General features: G+C 43.0%; 1 protein-coding gene across 2 annotated transcripts in view; it reads right to left on the bottom strand.

Moving 5' to 3' along the window:
- Positions 1 to 3,027: 3,027 nt before the first annotated feature.
- The window catches only part of LOC135552428 (tripartite motif-containing protein 46-like), a 31,142-nt gene continuing 16,062 nt past the window's right edge, over positions 3,028 to 18,107 (bottom strand). For both annotated transcript variants that reach the window (XM_064984027.1, XM_064984026.1), the window contains exons 10-12: positions 15,595 to 15,824; positions 5,290 to 5,357; positions 3,028 to 4,940 (exon numbers count right to left, since the gene is read on the bottom strand). In XM_064984027.1, the coding sequence (XP_064840099.1) occupies positions 4,481 to 4,940; positions 5,290 to 5,357; positions 15,595 to 15,824 (758 nt within the window). In that variant the 3' untranslated portion in view covers positions 3,028 to 4,480. The remainder of the gene's footprint in view (positions 4,941 to 5,289; positions 5,358 to 15,594; positions 15,825 to 18,107) is intronic.

Here is an 18,107-nt window from a genome sequence, read left to right as displayed (position 1 = left end):
GAGGTAAGGAAGGAGGATGGTAAATGTGATCTGCACAACATACACATTGAAATACCTTTGTACGCCTCCTTGTCTGTATACCTACAGACACAAAAGTGAACAGTTCAGTCATCTGCCCCCAATACAGCTAACCATCAACTTATTCTTATAGTCTACACCTTTTTGTTGATTGATATCTGTTGAATTGTGTCCATTTTCTGTTTTAGAAAGATTTGCACAAATGTGAAAAGATAGATGGTATAATAATAAAACAATATCAATTTAGATCATACAAGAGACAAACCTTACCTTTAATTTGAGATCTTTACGTTTGTAACTTCAGTGCCTGCACCTGCTGTCCTTCCAAATCCAAGTGTTTCAGTTGGGCAGTTAGGTTCCTGCGAGAACCCCCACCAACTAAGGCGGTTCCTCAATGAGGTTCTTGGAAGAACCTTTGGGGGGGCCATTTTCGGTGCCAAGAACCCCAAGGTTCTTCAAAGAACTTTAAGGATCTTAGAAGAACCCTTGTTGAACCCCTCATTTTTAGAGCGTAGGCAGTCAGTACCTGTGTACAGAGGGAAGGAGCTGGAATTCGGAATGGGTGGATGGGTAGAGCCAGCCCCTATTTTATTTGCCGTCTGGGGGGCTCTGCTCAGGTAGATAGATGACAGCTCTTGCTGTTGCTGCCCCATGATTTAGCAGATGTTCATTTTATTTATGATTCATCAAAACATGTCATTTCTCACTGCAGCCAAGTGTTAATATTTCTTTAAATATAGAATTTTACAGTCAGAATTGTGTTTTCATTAACCATGTGGAATTTGTTAACATTTTTGTGTAGTCTAAATTTGTCATCCATCTTCGGCATTTAGGCAACTTGGAAGCAGACCTGTATTTTTCCTTCCATTCAACTACAATAAAGTGTAATAGACATAAACCATATTGTTTATAAAAGGCTGGGGTAGCAGCATAGCCTGGTTCCAGATCTGGGTGTGTGCTTTAGTCAAGTCTACAAAACGAGGCAACAGTGTGCTTTAGGACCATGCAGACGCATCTGAGCGGTAGGGTAGGCTGTTTGGATCTGTATCCGGCTGAATAAAAAAAATATATATATATCCATCCCCCGCTTCTAAATCCAAGTGATCAGGAACCAGGCTAGTGACTCTATTGTCATCATCTGCCAACAGGTGGCTCCTCCACAACACTAAAGTATCTGACAATGGTTCTTTATTTAATTCACCATATAATATACATATTTTTTTATCCCGAAGATTGTTTTTTAGGCAGTGCTGATTTTAATGTATTAGGGTTTTTATGCATGTTTGATAAAGTGAAGTACATTCCTTAATTACTGCTGTCTGTCCACAGTACATACTGAATATAGGACAGGGGGAGACTATTAATTGCATTTCCTTGATTCCTCGCGTCCTCTCTCCCTTGCGTCCTCTCTCTCCTTGCCTTCTTAAAACCACTTGGTCACGCCCCTGACTTTCTCATCCAATGGGTTTTGAGAAGGGGGCCAGGAGAGAGGATGCAAGGAATTAAGGCAAATCAGTTGAGATTCTCCCAATGTATGAATTAGGTTTACTGTTAGAGTAATTCATGTTCTACTGCCACTCAGTGGTCAAGGAGAAGCACTGCACAGATACTGGTCTAATCAAATTATATGTATTTACACTAGATGACAAAGGATGCTGTTTTGAAGCTGCCACACCTCCATGTTGGTAGATTTAGAAAGCTATAGAAATGTATTAATATCTACATTAGTTTTTGCCACGTTTATTCTATTACAGACACCTTAATGCATATGTTTATATAATGTGAGCTAAACATAAAAAAATATAAAAACATTTCCTTAAAGTAACATTTTTATAAAATACTAATATTACTGTCCCCACTTCAACAAAAAATACTTAATATACATGTAATTTTGTCCTTGAAACATTTAATTGAAATACTGTAGAATTCCATTCATTCCTATTGAGGACTGCTCCTTCTGAGGAGTACCAATATGTCAGTCTGGTGGCTTCAAAGCCTCACATTGACAAATACATACAAACACATCTAGTGAAAGCAGGCTTTCAGTGCCTTTTACTGAGGAGTGGCTTCCGTCTGGCCACTCTACCATAAAGGCTTGATTAGTGGAGTGCTGCAGAGATGGTTGTCCTTCTGGAAGGTTCTCCCTTCTCCACAGAGGAACTCTGCAACTCTGTCAGAAGGACCATCGAGTTCTTGGTCAACTCCCTTTCCAAGGCCCTTCTCCCCCGTTTGCTTTGTTTGGCTGGGTGGCCAGCTCTAGGAAGAGTCTTGGTGGTTCCAAACTTCTTCAATTTAAGAATGGAGGCCACTTGGGACATTCAATGCTGCATGATTTGTTAGTACCCTTCCCATGATCAGTGCCTCAACACAATCCTGTCTCAGAGCTCTGCAGACAATTCCTTTGACCTCATGGCTTGGTTTTTGCTCTGACATGCACTGTCAACTATGACACCTTATATAGACATGTGTGTACCTTTCTAAATCATGTCCAATCAATTGAATTTACCACAGGTGGACTCCAATCAAGTTGTAGAAACATCTCAACGATGATCAATGGAAACAGGATGCACCTGAGCTCAATTTTCAGTCTCATAGCAAAGGGTCTGAGTACTTATGTCAAGGTGTTTTTGTTTTTTAATAAATTTGCAGACATTTCAAAACTTGTTTTTGCTTTGTCATTATGGGGTATTGTGTATAGATTGAGGGGGGGAAATGATTTAATCAATTTTAAAATAGGGCTGTAAACATTACAAAATGTGGAAAAGGGTAGGGGTCTGAATACTTTCCGAATGCACTGTACATATATATTTTACTGTACTATTAGTATATATACTGTATATATACACTGTACTATTATCATAAATATCAAGGGTCTGTTTTGACATGAAAGTACTTTCAATATGAATTTAGAGAGTTGGAGAATGTTACACATGATGAAGCAAATTAACTGAAGCTGGTTTGACTACTACTACTACACATAACAATAAGGAGGTCAGGTTCTCATTTTCAGAATTTATCTTTATTTAGCGTAAATTGTTTGTCTGTTTTTTGTATTTATTTTTTACAAACATTCTGCCAGCAGGTGAAGTCTACATTTGCCTGCGTCCCAAATGGCACCCTATTCCCTAAATAGTGCACTACTTTTGACCAAGCGTTGGGCCTTGTCAAAAGTAGTATATATGGAATAGGGTGTCATTTTGGAAACAACCTACATTTCTAGAAAGCTTATCATTCATAAGTACTGTTCATAACTTACAATCAAGCACACTTAGAAATAATACAAAATATTCCCTAAAAGACAGTTATAATCAGCAAATGGTGGTTAATATGATTATCAGACATGTGAATTATTTTAACTGCAGTCTCATTCCTACACACACACACACACACACACACACACACACACACACACACACACACACACACACACACACACACACACACACACACACACAGTTAAACGTTGGAAAAGCAACCAATGCACAAACACATTAATCAAGTGATAAAGGTGGCTGAAGCTGAAGCGGTATCATTCAGTTCCTAATTTCAGTATTTCCTCATGACATGTTATTCTCCTAACTCCTAACTGTCTACTCAATGACAACGGTATTTAGACCAGATAAATCACTTTACTTGGGGTTGTGATGAAGTGAGTGGGAAGATTTCACTAACAGTCAGGATATTTTTTCCATTGGAGATACACAGACGTACAGTAGATGTGTAAATAGTTTTAGTACAGTGAAGGGGGGAACTGTAACATGATCAGAAAACTAAGAACCTCCAATTAATTTCTGGATCTCGAAGTAATTTCCACATGGGAGACCAGGTAGGTGCAATTAATTATCAGGTAAAACGGAAAACCAGCAGTAGTCCGGACCTCGTAGGGTAAGATTTGAATACCATGGACATAGATTAACACACAGACAGAACATGACTGAGAAACAGTTTTTCTAAAATAAATATATGTTCTTGCATATATACATATATACCGTAAATATATACAGTATAGTGTGGTTAATTGGTTAATAGAGCAAGCGTCAAAGATAGGAGACATTACATAATTGCTGTGTGTGTAAATTGCCAGCCCCTACTTAAGCAATTTAGCATTTCTGGCAAAATAAAATGTGTAAACCAAAAAGTATGTAATAAAGTTAAATACATTTGCATATCAGTTGCAATAAAAACTAGTTTTTTTCATACAAATGAGATAAAAAAAAAACAACAAAATGAGGTTACTAACTTTTTGCTCTGGCCAAGTAAATAGCTTACAATTAACTTTACATTCTATGTCCAATCAATCACCTAAGATTAAGGCTGAGATTCAATGCGCTGTTTAAAAGGCAATGTTACTGTGTTTGCAGAGATCACATTCAGGGTAAACGCTGTAGAGGTCGGCTCAATTGGAAATTACCTTTAAAATGTCAAGTGCGTGCTACACCATGGTTTCAAATTGAATCGCAGCCTAGTTATTCAGATTTGTGACACGTGATTGGATGGTGACCCTCCTGACTGGAGTCTGGTCTGCCATCCGATTGGCCACCAACTCCTGTAACTGTAGTGCCCCTCCGCCAATAAAAAAGAAAGCCGGGCAAACAGGGCCGGAGCAATCGACAGGCCCTTCCCACAGAGGACGGAGCGAGTGGGCATCGTAGAAAGTGACGCGACCCTTCTCAAAGTCAAGGCACACCCCAAGCCTGGGAGGCAGGGGGTAGGTGAGGCCCGTAGGCGAGGAGGCAGGGCTGTTGCCGTTGGCGATGGTGGGGTTGCGGCGGGGGTTGGTGCCATTGCAACCATGGTTGTTATGATGGTTGGGAGCCTGGGGCAGGAAGATCTTGCCCATGCCCATGGTGAGGAAAGAGAAGGGGGGAGGGGATTCCAGGGAATCCTCTGCCCCACTGTCATGGCCACTGTCTGGGTCATAACTACAGGGGGAGGTAGAGAGAGAGAGAGAGAGAGAGAGAGAGAGAGAGAGAGAGAGAGAGAGAGAGAGAGAGAGAGAGAAGGAAATAGAGAGTGCGGAGTCATACACACACACACACCTAGGGCCCGTATACATAAAGCATCTCAGAGTAGGAAGGCTGATCTGTTCCCCCTCTCCATGTAATCTTATTCATTATGATGTAAAAGGATAAACTGATCCTAGACCAGCACTCCTACTCTGAGATGGGTTTTTTTATATACAAGCCCTGATAGTCTCTCCTCAACCAATTTTCCATTGACTACTTCCTGTCCTCCCTGCACTTTATAGCCTCATCCTCCAGCACCACTCACCGGGGACTGGCCATGTCTTGCGGAAGGTGAAACCACTCCTGTAGTTTGGCCTCTAGGCCCACTCCCACCTGTGGAACAGAGAGAGGCAATGAAAGGGGGCAACAACATACAGTGGGATCCGAAATTACTGGCATCCTTGAAAATATGAACAAAACAATGTATAAATAAATAATTAAAATACTATATTGTATGCTATATATTTGTATTATTATATTCTTGTATACTAATACAATTACTCAGAGTAACATATTCTATTTAACAAGTAATACGTAGCTTTTTTTTATGTATCTACAGGTGCATTTCGGAACATATTCAGACCCCTTGAATTTTTTCCCACATTTTGTTACGCAACAGCCTTATTCTAAAATGCATTCAATTGTTTTTTCCCCCTACTAAATCTACACAAATTACCCCATAACGAGTAAGCAAAAACAGGTCTTTTTTTTTTTTTTTTTTACAAATGTATTCAAAACAAAAAAACTGATCAGATTTACATAAGTATTCAGACAATTTACTCAGTACTTTGTTGAAGCACCTTTAGCAGCGATTACAGCTTCAAGTATTGGTTATGACGCTACAAGCTTGGCACACCTGTATTTGGGGAGTTTCTCCTATTCTTCTCTACAGATGCTCTCAAGCTCTGTCAGGCTTGATGGGGTGTCATCGCTGCACAGCTATTTTCAGGGCTCTCCAGAGATGTTAGATCAGGTTCAAGTCAGAGCTCTGGCTGGGCCACTCAAGGACATTCAGAGACTTGTCCCGAAGCCACTCTTGCGTTGTCTTGGCTGTGTGCTTAGGGTCCTTAGGGTTTAGGGTCCTGTTGGAAGGTGAACCCTCGCCCCAGTCTGAGGTCCTGAGCGTTCTGGAGCAGGTTTTCATCAAGGATCTCTCTGTACTTTGTTCCATTCATCTGTCCCTCGATCCTGACTATTCTTCCAGTCGCTGCGGCTGAAAAACATCCCCACAGCATGATGCTGCCACCACGCTTCACCGTAGGGATGGTATTTGCCAGGTGATAAGCAGTGCCTGGATTCCTCCAGACCTGACACTTGGCTTTCAGGCCAAAGAGTTCAATCTCGGTTTCATCAGACCAGAGGATCTGGTTTCTCATGGACTGAGAGTCCTTCAGGTGCCTTTCGGCAAACTCCAACCAGGCTGTCATGTGCCTTTTACTGAAGAGTGGCTTCCGTCTGGCCACTCTACCATAAAGGCCTGATTAGTATAGTGCTGCAGAGATGAGAACATTCTAGAAGGACAACCATTTCCACAGAGGATCTCTGGTCAGAGTGACCATCGGGTGCTTGGTCACTTCCCTGACCAAGGCCAATCTCCCCTGATAGCTCAGTTTGGCCTGTCAGCCAGCTCTAGCCTCAGTGGTTCCAAACTTCTTCCATTTAAGAATGATGTTCTTAGGGACCTTCAAATCTGCAGAAATGTTTTGGAACCCTTCCCCAAATCGGTGCCTTGACCAAATCCTGTCTGAGCTCAATGGACAATTCCTTCAACTTCATGGTTTGGTTTTTGATCTGACATGCACTGTCAACTGTGGGACCTTATATAGACAGGTGTGTGCCTTTCAAAATCATGCCCAATCAATTGAATTTACCACAGGTGGACTCCAAAACAAGTTGTAGAAACAACAAGGATGATCAATGGAAACAGGATGCAACTGAGTTCAATTGAGGGCCAGAGTACTTATGTAAATGTGTTTAGTTCTAATAAATTTGCAAACATTTCTAAATCCTGTTTTCGCATTGTCATTATAGGGTTTTATGTGTAGATTGAAGGTTTTAAAAAAAATCAATTTTAGAAAACTGCTGTAACTTAACAAAATGTGGAAAAAGTGAAGGGGTCTGAATACTTTACAAATGCAATATATACGGTTGAAGTTGGAAGTTTACATACACTTAGGTTGGAGTCATTAAAACTCGTTTTTCAACCACTCCACAAATTTCTTGTTAACAAACTATAGTTTTGGCAAGTCAGTTAGAACATCTACTTTGTGCATGACAATTCATTTTTCAAACAATTGTTTACAGACAGATTATTTCACTTAATCACAATTCCAGTGGATCAGAAGTTTACATACACTAAGTTGACTCTTTAAACAGCTTGGAAAATTCCATAAAATTATGTCATGGCTTTAGAAGCTTCTGATAGGATAATTGACATCATTTGAGTCAATTGGAGGTCTACCTATGGATGTATTTCAAGCCCTACCTTCAAACTCAGTGCCTCTTTGCTTGACATTATGGGAAAATCAAAAGAAATCAGCCAAGACCTCAGAAAAAAAAATTGTAGACCTCCACAAGTCTGGCTCATCCTTAGGAGCAATTTCCATATGCCTGAAGGTATCACATTGATAAGAGAAATTTGTTCTCCAGGTTCATAACCCAATTTAATTGTATTACTCAGTCTACAAAACAGAATTTGTAAGATCCTGGTCGAATGAAACAGACGGAGGACCAGCTAAACAGTCAAAAAAGTTTATTCACGGGAACGTTCCCCAGTCAAGAATACAAAACCATTCATTTTACTTCTCACGCCCACACAACCATACGTACATACAAACAAATGCACACACATGTCCTGCTACCCAGCCGACAGAGATTAGTGACCTTGTTCTTGACACATACTCCCTGTTCTCTCCCAATCTCTAGTCAGGTCGGCACCAAGCTCAGACAGTCTGTGTTTATAATACCATAAAGACATATTGTCTTTACCCTAATTCCGACTAGGACTACACATTTATTGCTTATGATTTTATACATTCTACTCACTTCCATACAATTATATGTTTCAGGGCGGAATATTCGAATCATTCAATGAACAGATAATTCTCAACTAACACACATTCATCTGTACAAACAATAGTACGCAAGTATAAACACCATGGGACCACGCAGGCGTCATACCGCTCAGGAAGGAGACGCATTCTGTCTCCTAGAGATTAACGTACTTTGGTGCGAAAAGTGAAAATCAATCCCAGAACAACAGCAAAGGACCTTGTGAAGACGCTGGAGGAAACAGATACAAAAGTATCTATCCAACAGTAAAACGAGTCCAATATCAACATACCGCTCAGCAAGGAAGACCGCCATAAAGAAGCCAGACTACGGTTTGCAACTGCGCATGGGGACAAAGATTGTACTTTTTGGAGAAATGTCCTCTGGTCTGATGAAACAAAAATATAACCATTTTGCCATAATGACCATCATTATGCTTGGAGGAAAAAGGGGGAGGCTTGCAAGCCGAAGAACACCATCCCAACCGTGATGCACGGGGGTGGCAGCATCATGTTGTGGGGGTGCTTTGCTGCAGGAGGGACCGGTGCACGTCGCAAAATAGATGGCATCATGAGGGGGACAATTATGTGGATATATTGAGGCAACATCTCAACACATCAGTCAGGAAGTTAAAGCTTGGTCGCAAATGGGTCTTCCAAATGGACAATGACCCGAGGCATACTTCCAAAGTTGTGTCAAAATGGCTTTAGGACAACAAAGTCAAGGTATTGGAGTGGCCATCAAAGCCCTGACCTCAATCCTATAGAAAATGTGTGGGCAGAACTGAAAAAGCGTGTGCGAACAAGGACTGCAGGTGGTGCCAAATGGGAGTACTTGCCATTCATAGATGGTGGGCTCAGCGTCTCGTTCTATATCTCGCCATATGAACCGGAGCAGTTTGGTGTCGGAAGGCAGTCTGATGAAACATGGCTTTGATGTCTCCACTGATGGCTGTAGAGTGCTGCCGGAACCGGAGAAGGACACCGAGCAAGGAAGGACCTAAGGTTGGTCCGGGGAGTAGACAGTCATTCAGGCTTTGACCAGCAGCTTGGAATGTACAGTTGAAGACAAGTCGGTACTTCCCACCGTGTTGCTGGATAACATGGTAAGGAAGATACCAGGATTCGCTGAGTGGGTTTCCCTCTCAATGAGCGGTCACTTTTGTGACATAACCGAGAGATTCATAACCTTGTGAAGGCAGGCTATAAACTTCAGCAAGCTCAGGATTCTTCACCAGGAGTCGCTCAGTTCCACGCAGTAGTGGGAGTACAGCCCGTGTTGTGGTTGCCAGAGGAGGATGGTTGGGCACCCGTAGCAGTGGGATGGCGTACCTCTGAACGCCATCCAGTTCAGTGGTGCACTTCTCCAGGAGGTCTAATGCATCAGTCATGTCTCGAGCGGGTGACCTCCTGTAGCTTCCGGTTGGAGAAGGTGTCCATCTTCCAGAGCATCTCAACATTCCGAAGGAGGTCAGTGGCTGCACAGGGGGATGGAGCTGGATAGCTTCTGGTGAAGAGGACTTGCTGTGACTGTACAGCTTGGGTGGAGAGAAGTAGATGGGCTGGACCTTGCACAGCCCAACCCAAGGGTGACGAGATGTGGGTGGTCTGTCCCAATCAGGATAAGTGGCGCTACTCTGAAGAGGCAATCCTCATAGATGAGGATATTGTTTCTGTATAACACTTACCGGGCAGGAGTGCTCTGAGAGGTTCAAGCCATCTGCTGTGAAGGCATTGGTGATGTTATAGGCCACATCCCAGTTCCCTGAAGGTGAAATGCTAAAGGTCACAGCAGCGCCTTTCATTGAGATATTTAGATAACATCATGTCGCACCGTTCTGAGATTAAGGGTCTCGGGTGTCCCCCCCAGGTTAAACTGACGGGTGGCCGCCGTGAGAATGATAGTTCTTTCTGACCCATCATCTAGAACGGCGAATGTATCGATGCTTCTCCCTTCACTTTGCAAAGTGATCTTGACCACCTTCAACATGACCCTTGGAGAGGTGCACCTCCTTTGCAGCTCCTACCATGAGCATACTCTGCTCTTTCTGTGCTTGGGGAATTACATCATGCAACACGGTGAGATGGATTTCCTTACAGCGAATGCAGGGTTTCCTCAATGTGCAGGTCTCCGCCTTATGCATACGGACACACTTGTAGCGTTGCACGCCTGAAGTGATCCAGTCCTTCAATTGAGTTTGAGTGAGCTTTTTTACCCTGGGGCATGAGCCAAGGAAGTGCCCCTTACTATTGCAATATGGGCAGTAAGGCTGGAATTTGATATTCTTGCTCTTGAGGGGTCTTCTTCCTGGGTTCCTCCCCGGCTTGACTATTTAAGTACATGGTAGTGGGATTTGGCCTTTTCTGTCCCTCCTGGCGTTCAAACTCCTTCCTTCCCCCGGTGGCTATGGCTGAGATTGTGGCCTGGTGAGCGATGCTCTTCGCCTTTGCCTTCACCTCCAACCATGCAGCCAGGTCTCTGAGAGCATAGGTGCATCTCGAGCCCTCTCTCAGGATGCCCTTGTTCATACACTGTTCAATGAAACTGTCTGAGGAACACTGGAAGTTTGCTAAGAAGCCTGTCCACGTGGGAACCACATTTCAGCTCGTTCCTGTCTTCTCCTTCAACAGATTGGAGCATCGAGGTCAGGGATTGGACAACCAGGGAGAACTCTTGGAAGGCAGCATGGTCTCCCATTTTAATGTTCAGGATGTTGTTTAGTTCATTCTGGACTAGCTGGCGTGGCTCACCATATCTCGCCTTCAGGGCCTGGAGAGCATAAAGAATTGGGCCAGCCTGTATGCACTGGGAAACCGCAAATGATCCATTAGTATTTGGTATTTGTAGCATTCTGAGAGATGACTGTGAATACCCAGTAGGCTCTCCAATGCCATTTCCAAAAGGACAAATTCACTCTCCTTTCTGCTCTCAAAGTATGGCAGTTTGGGTCTGGGAATTCCATAGGCTGAGGCTACTAGAAGTTTCATAATGTTCGCTCCCTCTTCTGGTTACGTGAAGGATAAACCCGGGACTTCTGATGAGCCCACTGTGGCCTCATTGGGCAGATCCCCTACTGTCCCAGACCCTCCATTGGTGGCAGCCGGAATTGGGTAAGAGCGCTCCCACCTGATGTTTGAGGACTGGCCTGGCCCTGGCTGAGGGGAACGATTTGCCGGAAAGGCGAAGGAGTGATGCTTTGTCCAGATGGAGGAATGCTAACTTGTGTCACTGGCATAGAGGGCATTGGTGGAACGGCCTGTCCCCCGTGCTCCATGTTGGCTGTTGACCCCGGAGCCTCCGGGGACTGTGTGCCATTCTGTACCAGATGGGCAGATTGGGAAAGAAAGGCAGATAGGTCAGGTCCATGTGGAGGGGTGGTCAGGTCAACTCCCTGTTTGTTCCTCTCCAGGAAGGATGAGACCATCCGTGCCTCCTCCAATTCCCTTCTGGCTTGACGGTGCCGGCGCTGCTGTGCCAGGTCATTGGCAATGAATTCCAGTTCCTGTAGAGCTCTACGGGCCTGCACATCCAATTGGTGACATCGTTCGTCAGCCTGTCATTCCTCCTCAGTATGACGCTCAGTTTCCTCCAAAGCTAATAACTTCATCCTCTCTTGAAGGACAGCGGTCTGTGAATCGCTGAGGGCTAGTGAATGGCGGCTGCCATGGCTACTTCCGACCAGTGGATACCCCTTTGAACCCCCACTCCGTCTAGAGTGCCTTGACGTTTTCCCATTAGTTAAGGGGTGAGCGGAGCCGGTCCTTGGCTCAGAGGGGATGGTTGATGCTGAAACGTACAGCTGATCCATCACCACTTTGAGCTCTGGTGGGCTTGCCCTTTGATGTCAGAAACTCGACCACATAATCCTTAAGATAACCAGGTGCTTGCCTTGTTCTTCTGGTGCTGCTGGTGGTTGAGGATGAAGTCATTGTTGCTTTAGGCTTAGCTCCTGGATATTTCCTTTGTTCCAAGACCTTTCCCTCAGCTGCTCTCTCCTCCTCTTCCTTCCAGTGGAGACAATTCTTCCCTCTCCTCCTCCATTTCCTTTTAACCTGTCTTTGGTTCAGTCATCATCCAGCTCGAAGGACCATTGAAAGATTAGTGGAATCTGTGTGGGTAGCTGGACAGGTAGGATGACTGACAGTGAAGGTGAACAGGTGGTCACGTGTCAGGTGACAGGAATGGACGAGACTGAGGCAGGAATTCCTTTAACCATAAAGTGGTATATTTACTGGGTCGTCTGTGCTGCATAACAAAGGAAACAAATAACATGTATCCGATCAAATTCATCATCCCAAAGATCATATCATAGCAATCATTCATGATTAACATAATTAGGGAAGTCAACAATCTAGTTAATTTAGAAGTCAATAGCAATCATCCGTGAGTCATTTAGGCTCGTAACTATTTATCATAAATCATGAAAGAATACAAACAGTGGTTATTCAATCTATAATCCCAATTAGTTTGATATCAAAGTCAATCATTTAGCAAACAATGACGTTTCTCATTTCAATTGTCTTCATGTAAACAATGTCCTTACATATTAACCATATCGATTGCATAATTGGCCTATGAGGATCCGTAGGGCCGTGATCATTGACAATTCACATTACACAATATGTTTGAAGCGTGCGCTCCAAGCCGCGTTCCGCGGTAATAACTATAAACAATAACTGATGGCCCACTTTCCGGATCGCAACAGATAGTTCAGATGAAAGATAACAGAGTCGGTGGACTTACGTGGATTCATGGACGCACAGAAGTTCTGGATCAGATGGAGTTAAGGAAGAGAAAGCAGCGAGATCAGGCGATGGCAATTTCCTCCTTTTATGGAGTTGAGATCTGTCGGACGTTTCCACCTGACCTACTTTAAGCCCCCAGGCCCAACTAATTTTGAGAAGCTTGTGGAAGGCTCCCCGAAACGTTTGACCCAAGTTCAACAATTTACAGACAATGCTACCAAATACTAATTGAGTGTATGTAAACTTCTGACCCACTGGGAATGTGATGAAAGAAATAAAAGCTGAAATAAATCATTCTCTCTACTATTATTCTGACATTTCACATTCTTAAAATAAAGTGGTGATCCTAACTGACATAAGTCAGGGAATGTTTCTAGGATTAAATGTGAGGAATTGTGAAAAACGGATTTTAAATGTGTTTGGCTGAGGTGTCTGTAAACTTCTGACTTCGACTGTGTACATCCCCTTTATCTACTGGATTCGGATACTGTCTTGATGGAAATAACTTTCTCTGGTGTGATTATGTGTCAGTATATTAGTCAAAAACCTGCTTGCCTCTGACATGAGGCTGAAACTTGGCCGCAAGGGGATGTTCCAGCAAGACAATAACCTCAAGCACACATCAAAATCAACAAACAAATAGTAAATTGACCACAAAATCAAAATCAACACCTCCAGAAGAGAGGGCCCAAGGCCCGATCCAGGATCTGAGAGGGTCTTGATCCAGAATTCTAGATACTGTCACAGGTCTGGGTCGGCTCTGATATGATTGGCAAGGTTCTCAAGAAAGGTGTAATTTTAACTGACTTCTCCGAAAGGACCTGTACAGATCCGAAAGAGACTGCTGCAGTAGAGGAGCAAGAGACCTTGTATAATTTATGCTGCTGCTCTTTTCAAGAGTGGCGCGTGTAGCTTGTTATTGTTGTTAGCCAACTATAAGTCATCAAAGTGCAATTGGGCTACAGTCATAGAGCCTCAAAGTTAGGAGATATCTAATCAATGGAAGATGGAATTAAAATGACAGAATTAAAAGTTAAGGAGAAGGACAAGCTACAATAACCAAGAGCTAACAGGTAGGCTGCTATACTTAATATTCTAAACGGGGTTGTTGTTATTTGTAATTGTAGGACGAGAAAGAGCATGCATGCTCAATTAGCTTAGCAGCCTCAATTAGCCTAGCCTGCTCCCCGAGTCACTCGCTCACAGTATCAAGGCCCCTCCCCACCTGCTAGAGTGGACATCTCTCTCCCTCTCTCTCGCGCTTTATCAGCTCTGGTTAATGAAGAAGCTTAAAAAGTGACTTTTCTGCTTCCCTCATTCGGATCGGACAGGGTTTGGATCTGTCCAGGTCTATACGGAACGGGTCTAGTGGTCCTCGGGTTCGTTCGGAACGGGTCACTATTTTAAAAATGAATTTTTGCATGTCTGTTCCGGGTGGAAAAGCCCCAGGTTCATTTCAGAAGGGGTCCAACAGTTGGACCCGTGAGGATCTCTACTCCAGACTTGAACCCCATTGAATACCTGTTGTTCAAATTGAAGAGGGCAGTCCATAAGCGCAGACAAAAGATAAAGGATCTGGAAAAATTCTGTATGGAGGAATGGACTAAAATCCCTCCAGTCCAATAGTTCTCCAATCTCATAAAACATTTTTAGCACAGTGCTGTTATCTTCACAAGCTGAGGTATTGAAAGTTATTGAAAACAGGGGTGCATAATAATTCTTACCATTATCTTTTTGAGAAAAAAGTAATATTACTTGTTAAACAATCTCTTTCTCTGAGCAATTATATTAGTATAACATTTCCAGATTTTCTTTTGTAGCATACAATATAGCTCAGCATTTTCTTGCTTATCAAGGGTGCCAATAATTTCACACATACATTTTCATACACGTTTTTGTATATAGTATTTTGTATATAGTTTTGTGTATATATACAAAAAAAAAAACATAAATACACACCATACAACACAGTAAGGGCCCATTCTAAATCGTCCTCTAAGGGCCCAACTGGCGGCCCACGGGCCAAATGGTTTTATTTATACGATTTTTATTTATAAATATATAGAGATTTTTTTGTGTGTGTGTGGGGGGGGGGGATTTTCATTGTTGAACATAAGACTGTAAAAAATCCAGGATATCAGCTCCAAGTGATTTTCATTTAAGAAATCTGTTCCCAACTATTTTCATGCATAGCAGAGAGACGTGATCATATCAAAATCAAATCAAATGTTATTTGTCACATGCGCCGAATACAACAAGTGTAGGTAGACCTTACAGTGAAATCCTTACTTACAATCCCTTAATTAACTAGCAATGCAGTTTAAGAAAATACCCCCCAGAAAGTAAGAGATAAGAATAACAAATAATTAAAGAGCAGAAGTAAATAACAATAGTGGGGCTATATACAGGGGGTACTGGTACAGAGTCAATGTGGAGTCAACATACAATGTAAGCAAGGTTTGAAATGGTTATGTTTTAGTATCTGTTTGGGCTTCTTGCAGATCAATTTGCATTCAAATTATTTGTAACTATGTTCCGGCCCCCCAACCATCCGCACAAGAAAAGAAAAAATCTGCCTATGGCTGAATCTAGTTGCTGATCCCTGCCCTATGCACCTATGGAGATTTGAAAGGATTTGATTGGTATAAGCAATAAGGGTTAACTTCCACCTAGCAGAGGGCAAATCCTCTCAGATCTCCACAGGTGAATATGGCACTGGCCTTATGGGACGATTTGGGATTGGGACAAACTCTCCTCCCAGTCATTCCACTTACTTTGACCAAATAGGAGCCGGGCTCCACTGAGCATGCCCAGTAGTGCCTGCCCTGGGTGATGGCCACGTCGCCTACCAGGAGGTCTGCAGTCAGGTGACAGGAAGTGAGCGCTCGGTCGGCGGCCTGCATCAGGGACAGGCCGGGAACACTCCGGGCGCAGCGCTGCTCCTTACTCACCACCAGCCGGTCGGCATGGAGACCCCAGCGAGAGTCCAGGTAGAAATTTAACACTGAGAGAGAGGAGGCCAGGGGAGCATAGGGAGATGGAAAGGGGGAAAGAAAGAGGGAGGGTGGAAGGAGGAGTGCATAAGTAGGAAGGAGGGAAGAGGTGGGTTTTGATGAGATAGAGTAGAGAAGCAAAGTAGGAGAGAGGGAGGGAAGACGATAAGGGCACAGAGGAGGTAAATACAGGGTAGTGCTGAGCAATTAGTGCTTTTTGAGGTTGGTTCGATTATTCAAAAATAGTCACTTTTTTATTTTTATTTCGATAAAAGAAATTGACATTAAATGCAATGTGCATTATGTGGGCTGAATGCTGTAAAAACACAGAATAAAACAATGATGGTAGTGACTGCTTATTACTTAACCATCATTTATTCATATTATTTCATAAAATATTTGTTTTATTTGATAACTCTATATTTAATTCCAAGTCATCTCACCTCTATAGAGCTGCTGCCTATGCTGTCTGAGAGAATCACTATTTTAGACATTTTTCAAGGTAAATAAGACATACTTTTATGACGGCTCAATACCAACAATTAATCACTTAGAACATGTATTTACAGGCTCGTGAAGCAACTGCTTTCTGTTCCTCTTCATTGCACGTTCTGTCTTGTCTTAGTCTCTGTGTCTGCTCCGCACAGACCAGACAAGTTCAAGCGGGCACACAATGGATTATGGTCATTGTAGTTAATTATCAGGTTTTCTGCGCTAAACAATGTATAATATTTGCCTGTTGAAAACTAAAACTCCCTACTACATCGCACAGTTCAGGCTTGATCTGAGTTATCTATACAGAAACCGCACATTGAGCTCACAGAACAAAACAGAACAAAGTGAAATTCAAAATAATTGAACCGATGTTGGTCTATTAGTTGTTTAAAAAACAAAAAATAACAGATATTTCTGTTAATCGAGCAGCACTAATACAGGGATAGAGTAGTAAGATGCAGTATATTCAGAAAGTATTCAGACCCCAACTTTTTCCACATTTTGTTATATTACAGCCTTATAAATTGTTTTCCCCTCATCAATCTATACGCAATACCCCATAATGACAAAGCAAAAACAGTTTTTCAGAATTTTTTGATAATTTCTATTAAAAAAAACTGGAAATATCACATTTACATAAGTATTCAGACTCTTTACTCAGTACTTTGTTAAAGCACATTTGGCCGCGATTACAGCCTCGTCTTCTTGGGTATGACGCTACAAGCTTGGCACACCTGTATTTGAGGAGTTTCTCCCATTCTTCTCTGCAGATCCTCTCAAGCTCTGGCGGGTTGGATGGGGAGCATTTATTTTTGCACAGCTATTTTCAGGTCTCTCCAGAGATGTTGTTCAAGTCCAGGCTCTGTCTGGGCCACTCAAGGACATTCATAGACTTGTCCCAAATCCACTCCTGCGTTGTCTTGGCTGTGTGCTTAGGGTCATTGTCCTGTTGGAAGGTGAACCTTTGCCCAAATCTGAGGTTCTGAGCACTTTGGAACAGGTTTTTATCAAGGATCTCTCTGTACTTTGCTCCGTTCTTCTTTCCCTCGATCCAAACTAGTCTCCCAGTCCCTGCTGCTGAAAAACATCCCCACAGCATGCTGCCACCACCATACATCATTGTAGGGATGGTGTCAGGTTTCCTCCAGATGTGAAGCTTGGCATTCAGGCCAAAGAGTTCAATCTTGGTTTCATCAGACTAGAGATTCTTGTTTCTCATGGTCTGAGAGTCCTTAAACTCGAAGCAGGCCATCCTGTGCCTTTTACTGAGGAGTGCTTCCATCTGGCCACTATACCATAAAGGCCTGATTGGTGGAGTGTTGCAAAGATGGTTATCCTTCTGGAAGATTCTCCCAACTCCACAGAGGAGCTCTGTCAGAGTGACCTTTGGGTTCTTGGTCAAATCCCTGACCAAGGCCCTTCTCCCCTAAGTGCTCAGTTCGGCCGGGCGGCCAGCTCTAGGAAGAGTCTTGGTGGTTCCAAACTTCTTCCATTTATGAATGATGGAGGCCACTGTGTTCTTGGAGACCTTCAATGCTGCAGAAATGTTTTGGTTCCCTTCACCAGATCTGTGCCTCGACACAATCCGGTCTCGGAGCTCAACGGACAATTCCTTTGACATCGTGGCTTGGTTTTTTTCTCTGACATGCAGCGTCAACTGTGGGACCTTATATAGACTGATGTGTGCCTTTCCAAATCATGTCCAATTAATTGAATTTACCACAGAGGTACCCCAATCAAGTTGTAGAAAACATCTCAAGGATGATCAATGGAAACAGGATGCACCTGAGCTCAATTTC

The sequence above is a fragment of the Oncorhynchus masou genome, chromosome 13, assembly GCF_036934945.1.
Source record: "Oncorhynchus masou masou isolate Uvic2021 chromosome 13, UVic_Omas_1.1, whole genome shotgun sequence".
Lineage (NCBI taxonomy): Eukaryota > Metazoa > Chordata > Actinopteri > Salmoniformes > Salmonidae > Oncorhynchus > Oncorhynchus masou.
This window is presented reverse-complemented; position numbering and strand designations above follow the sequence as displayed.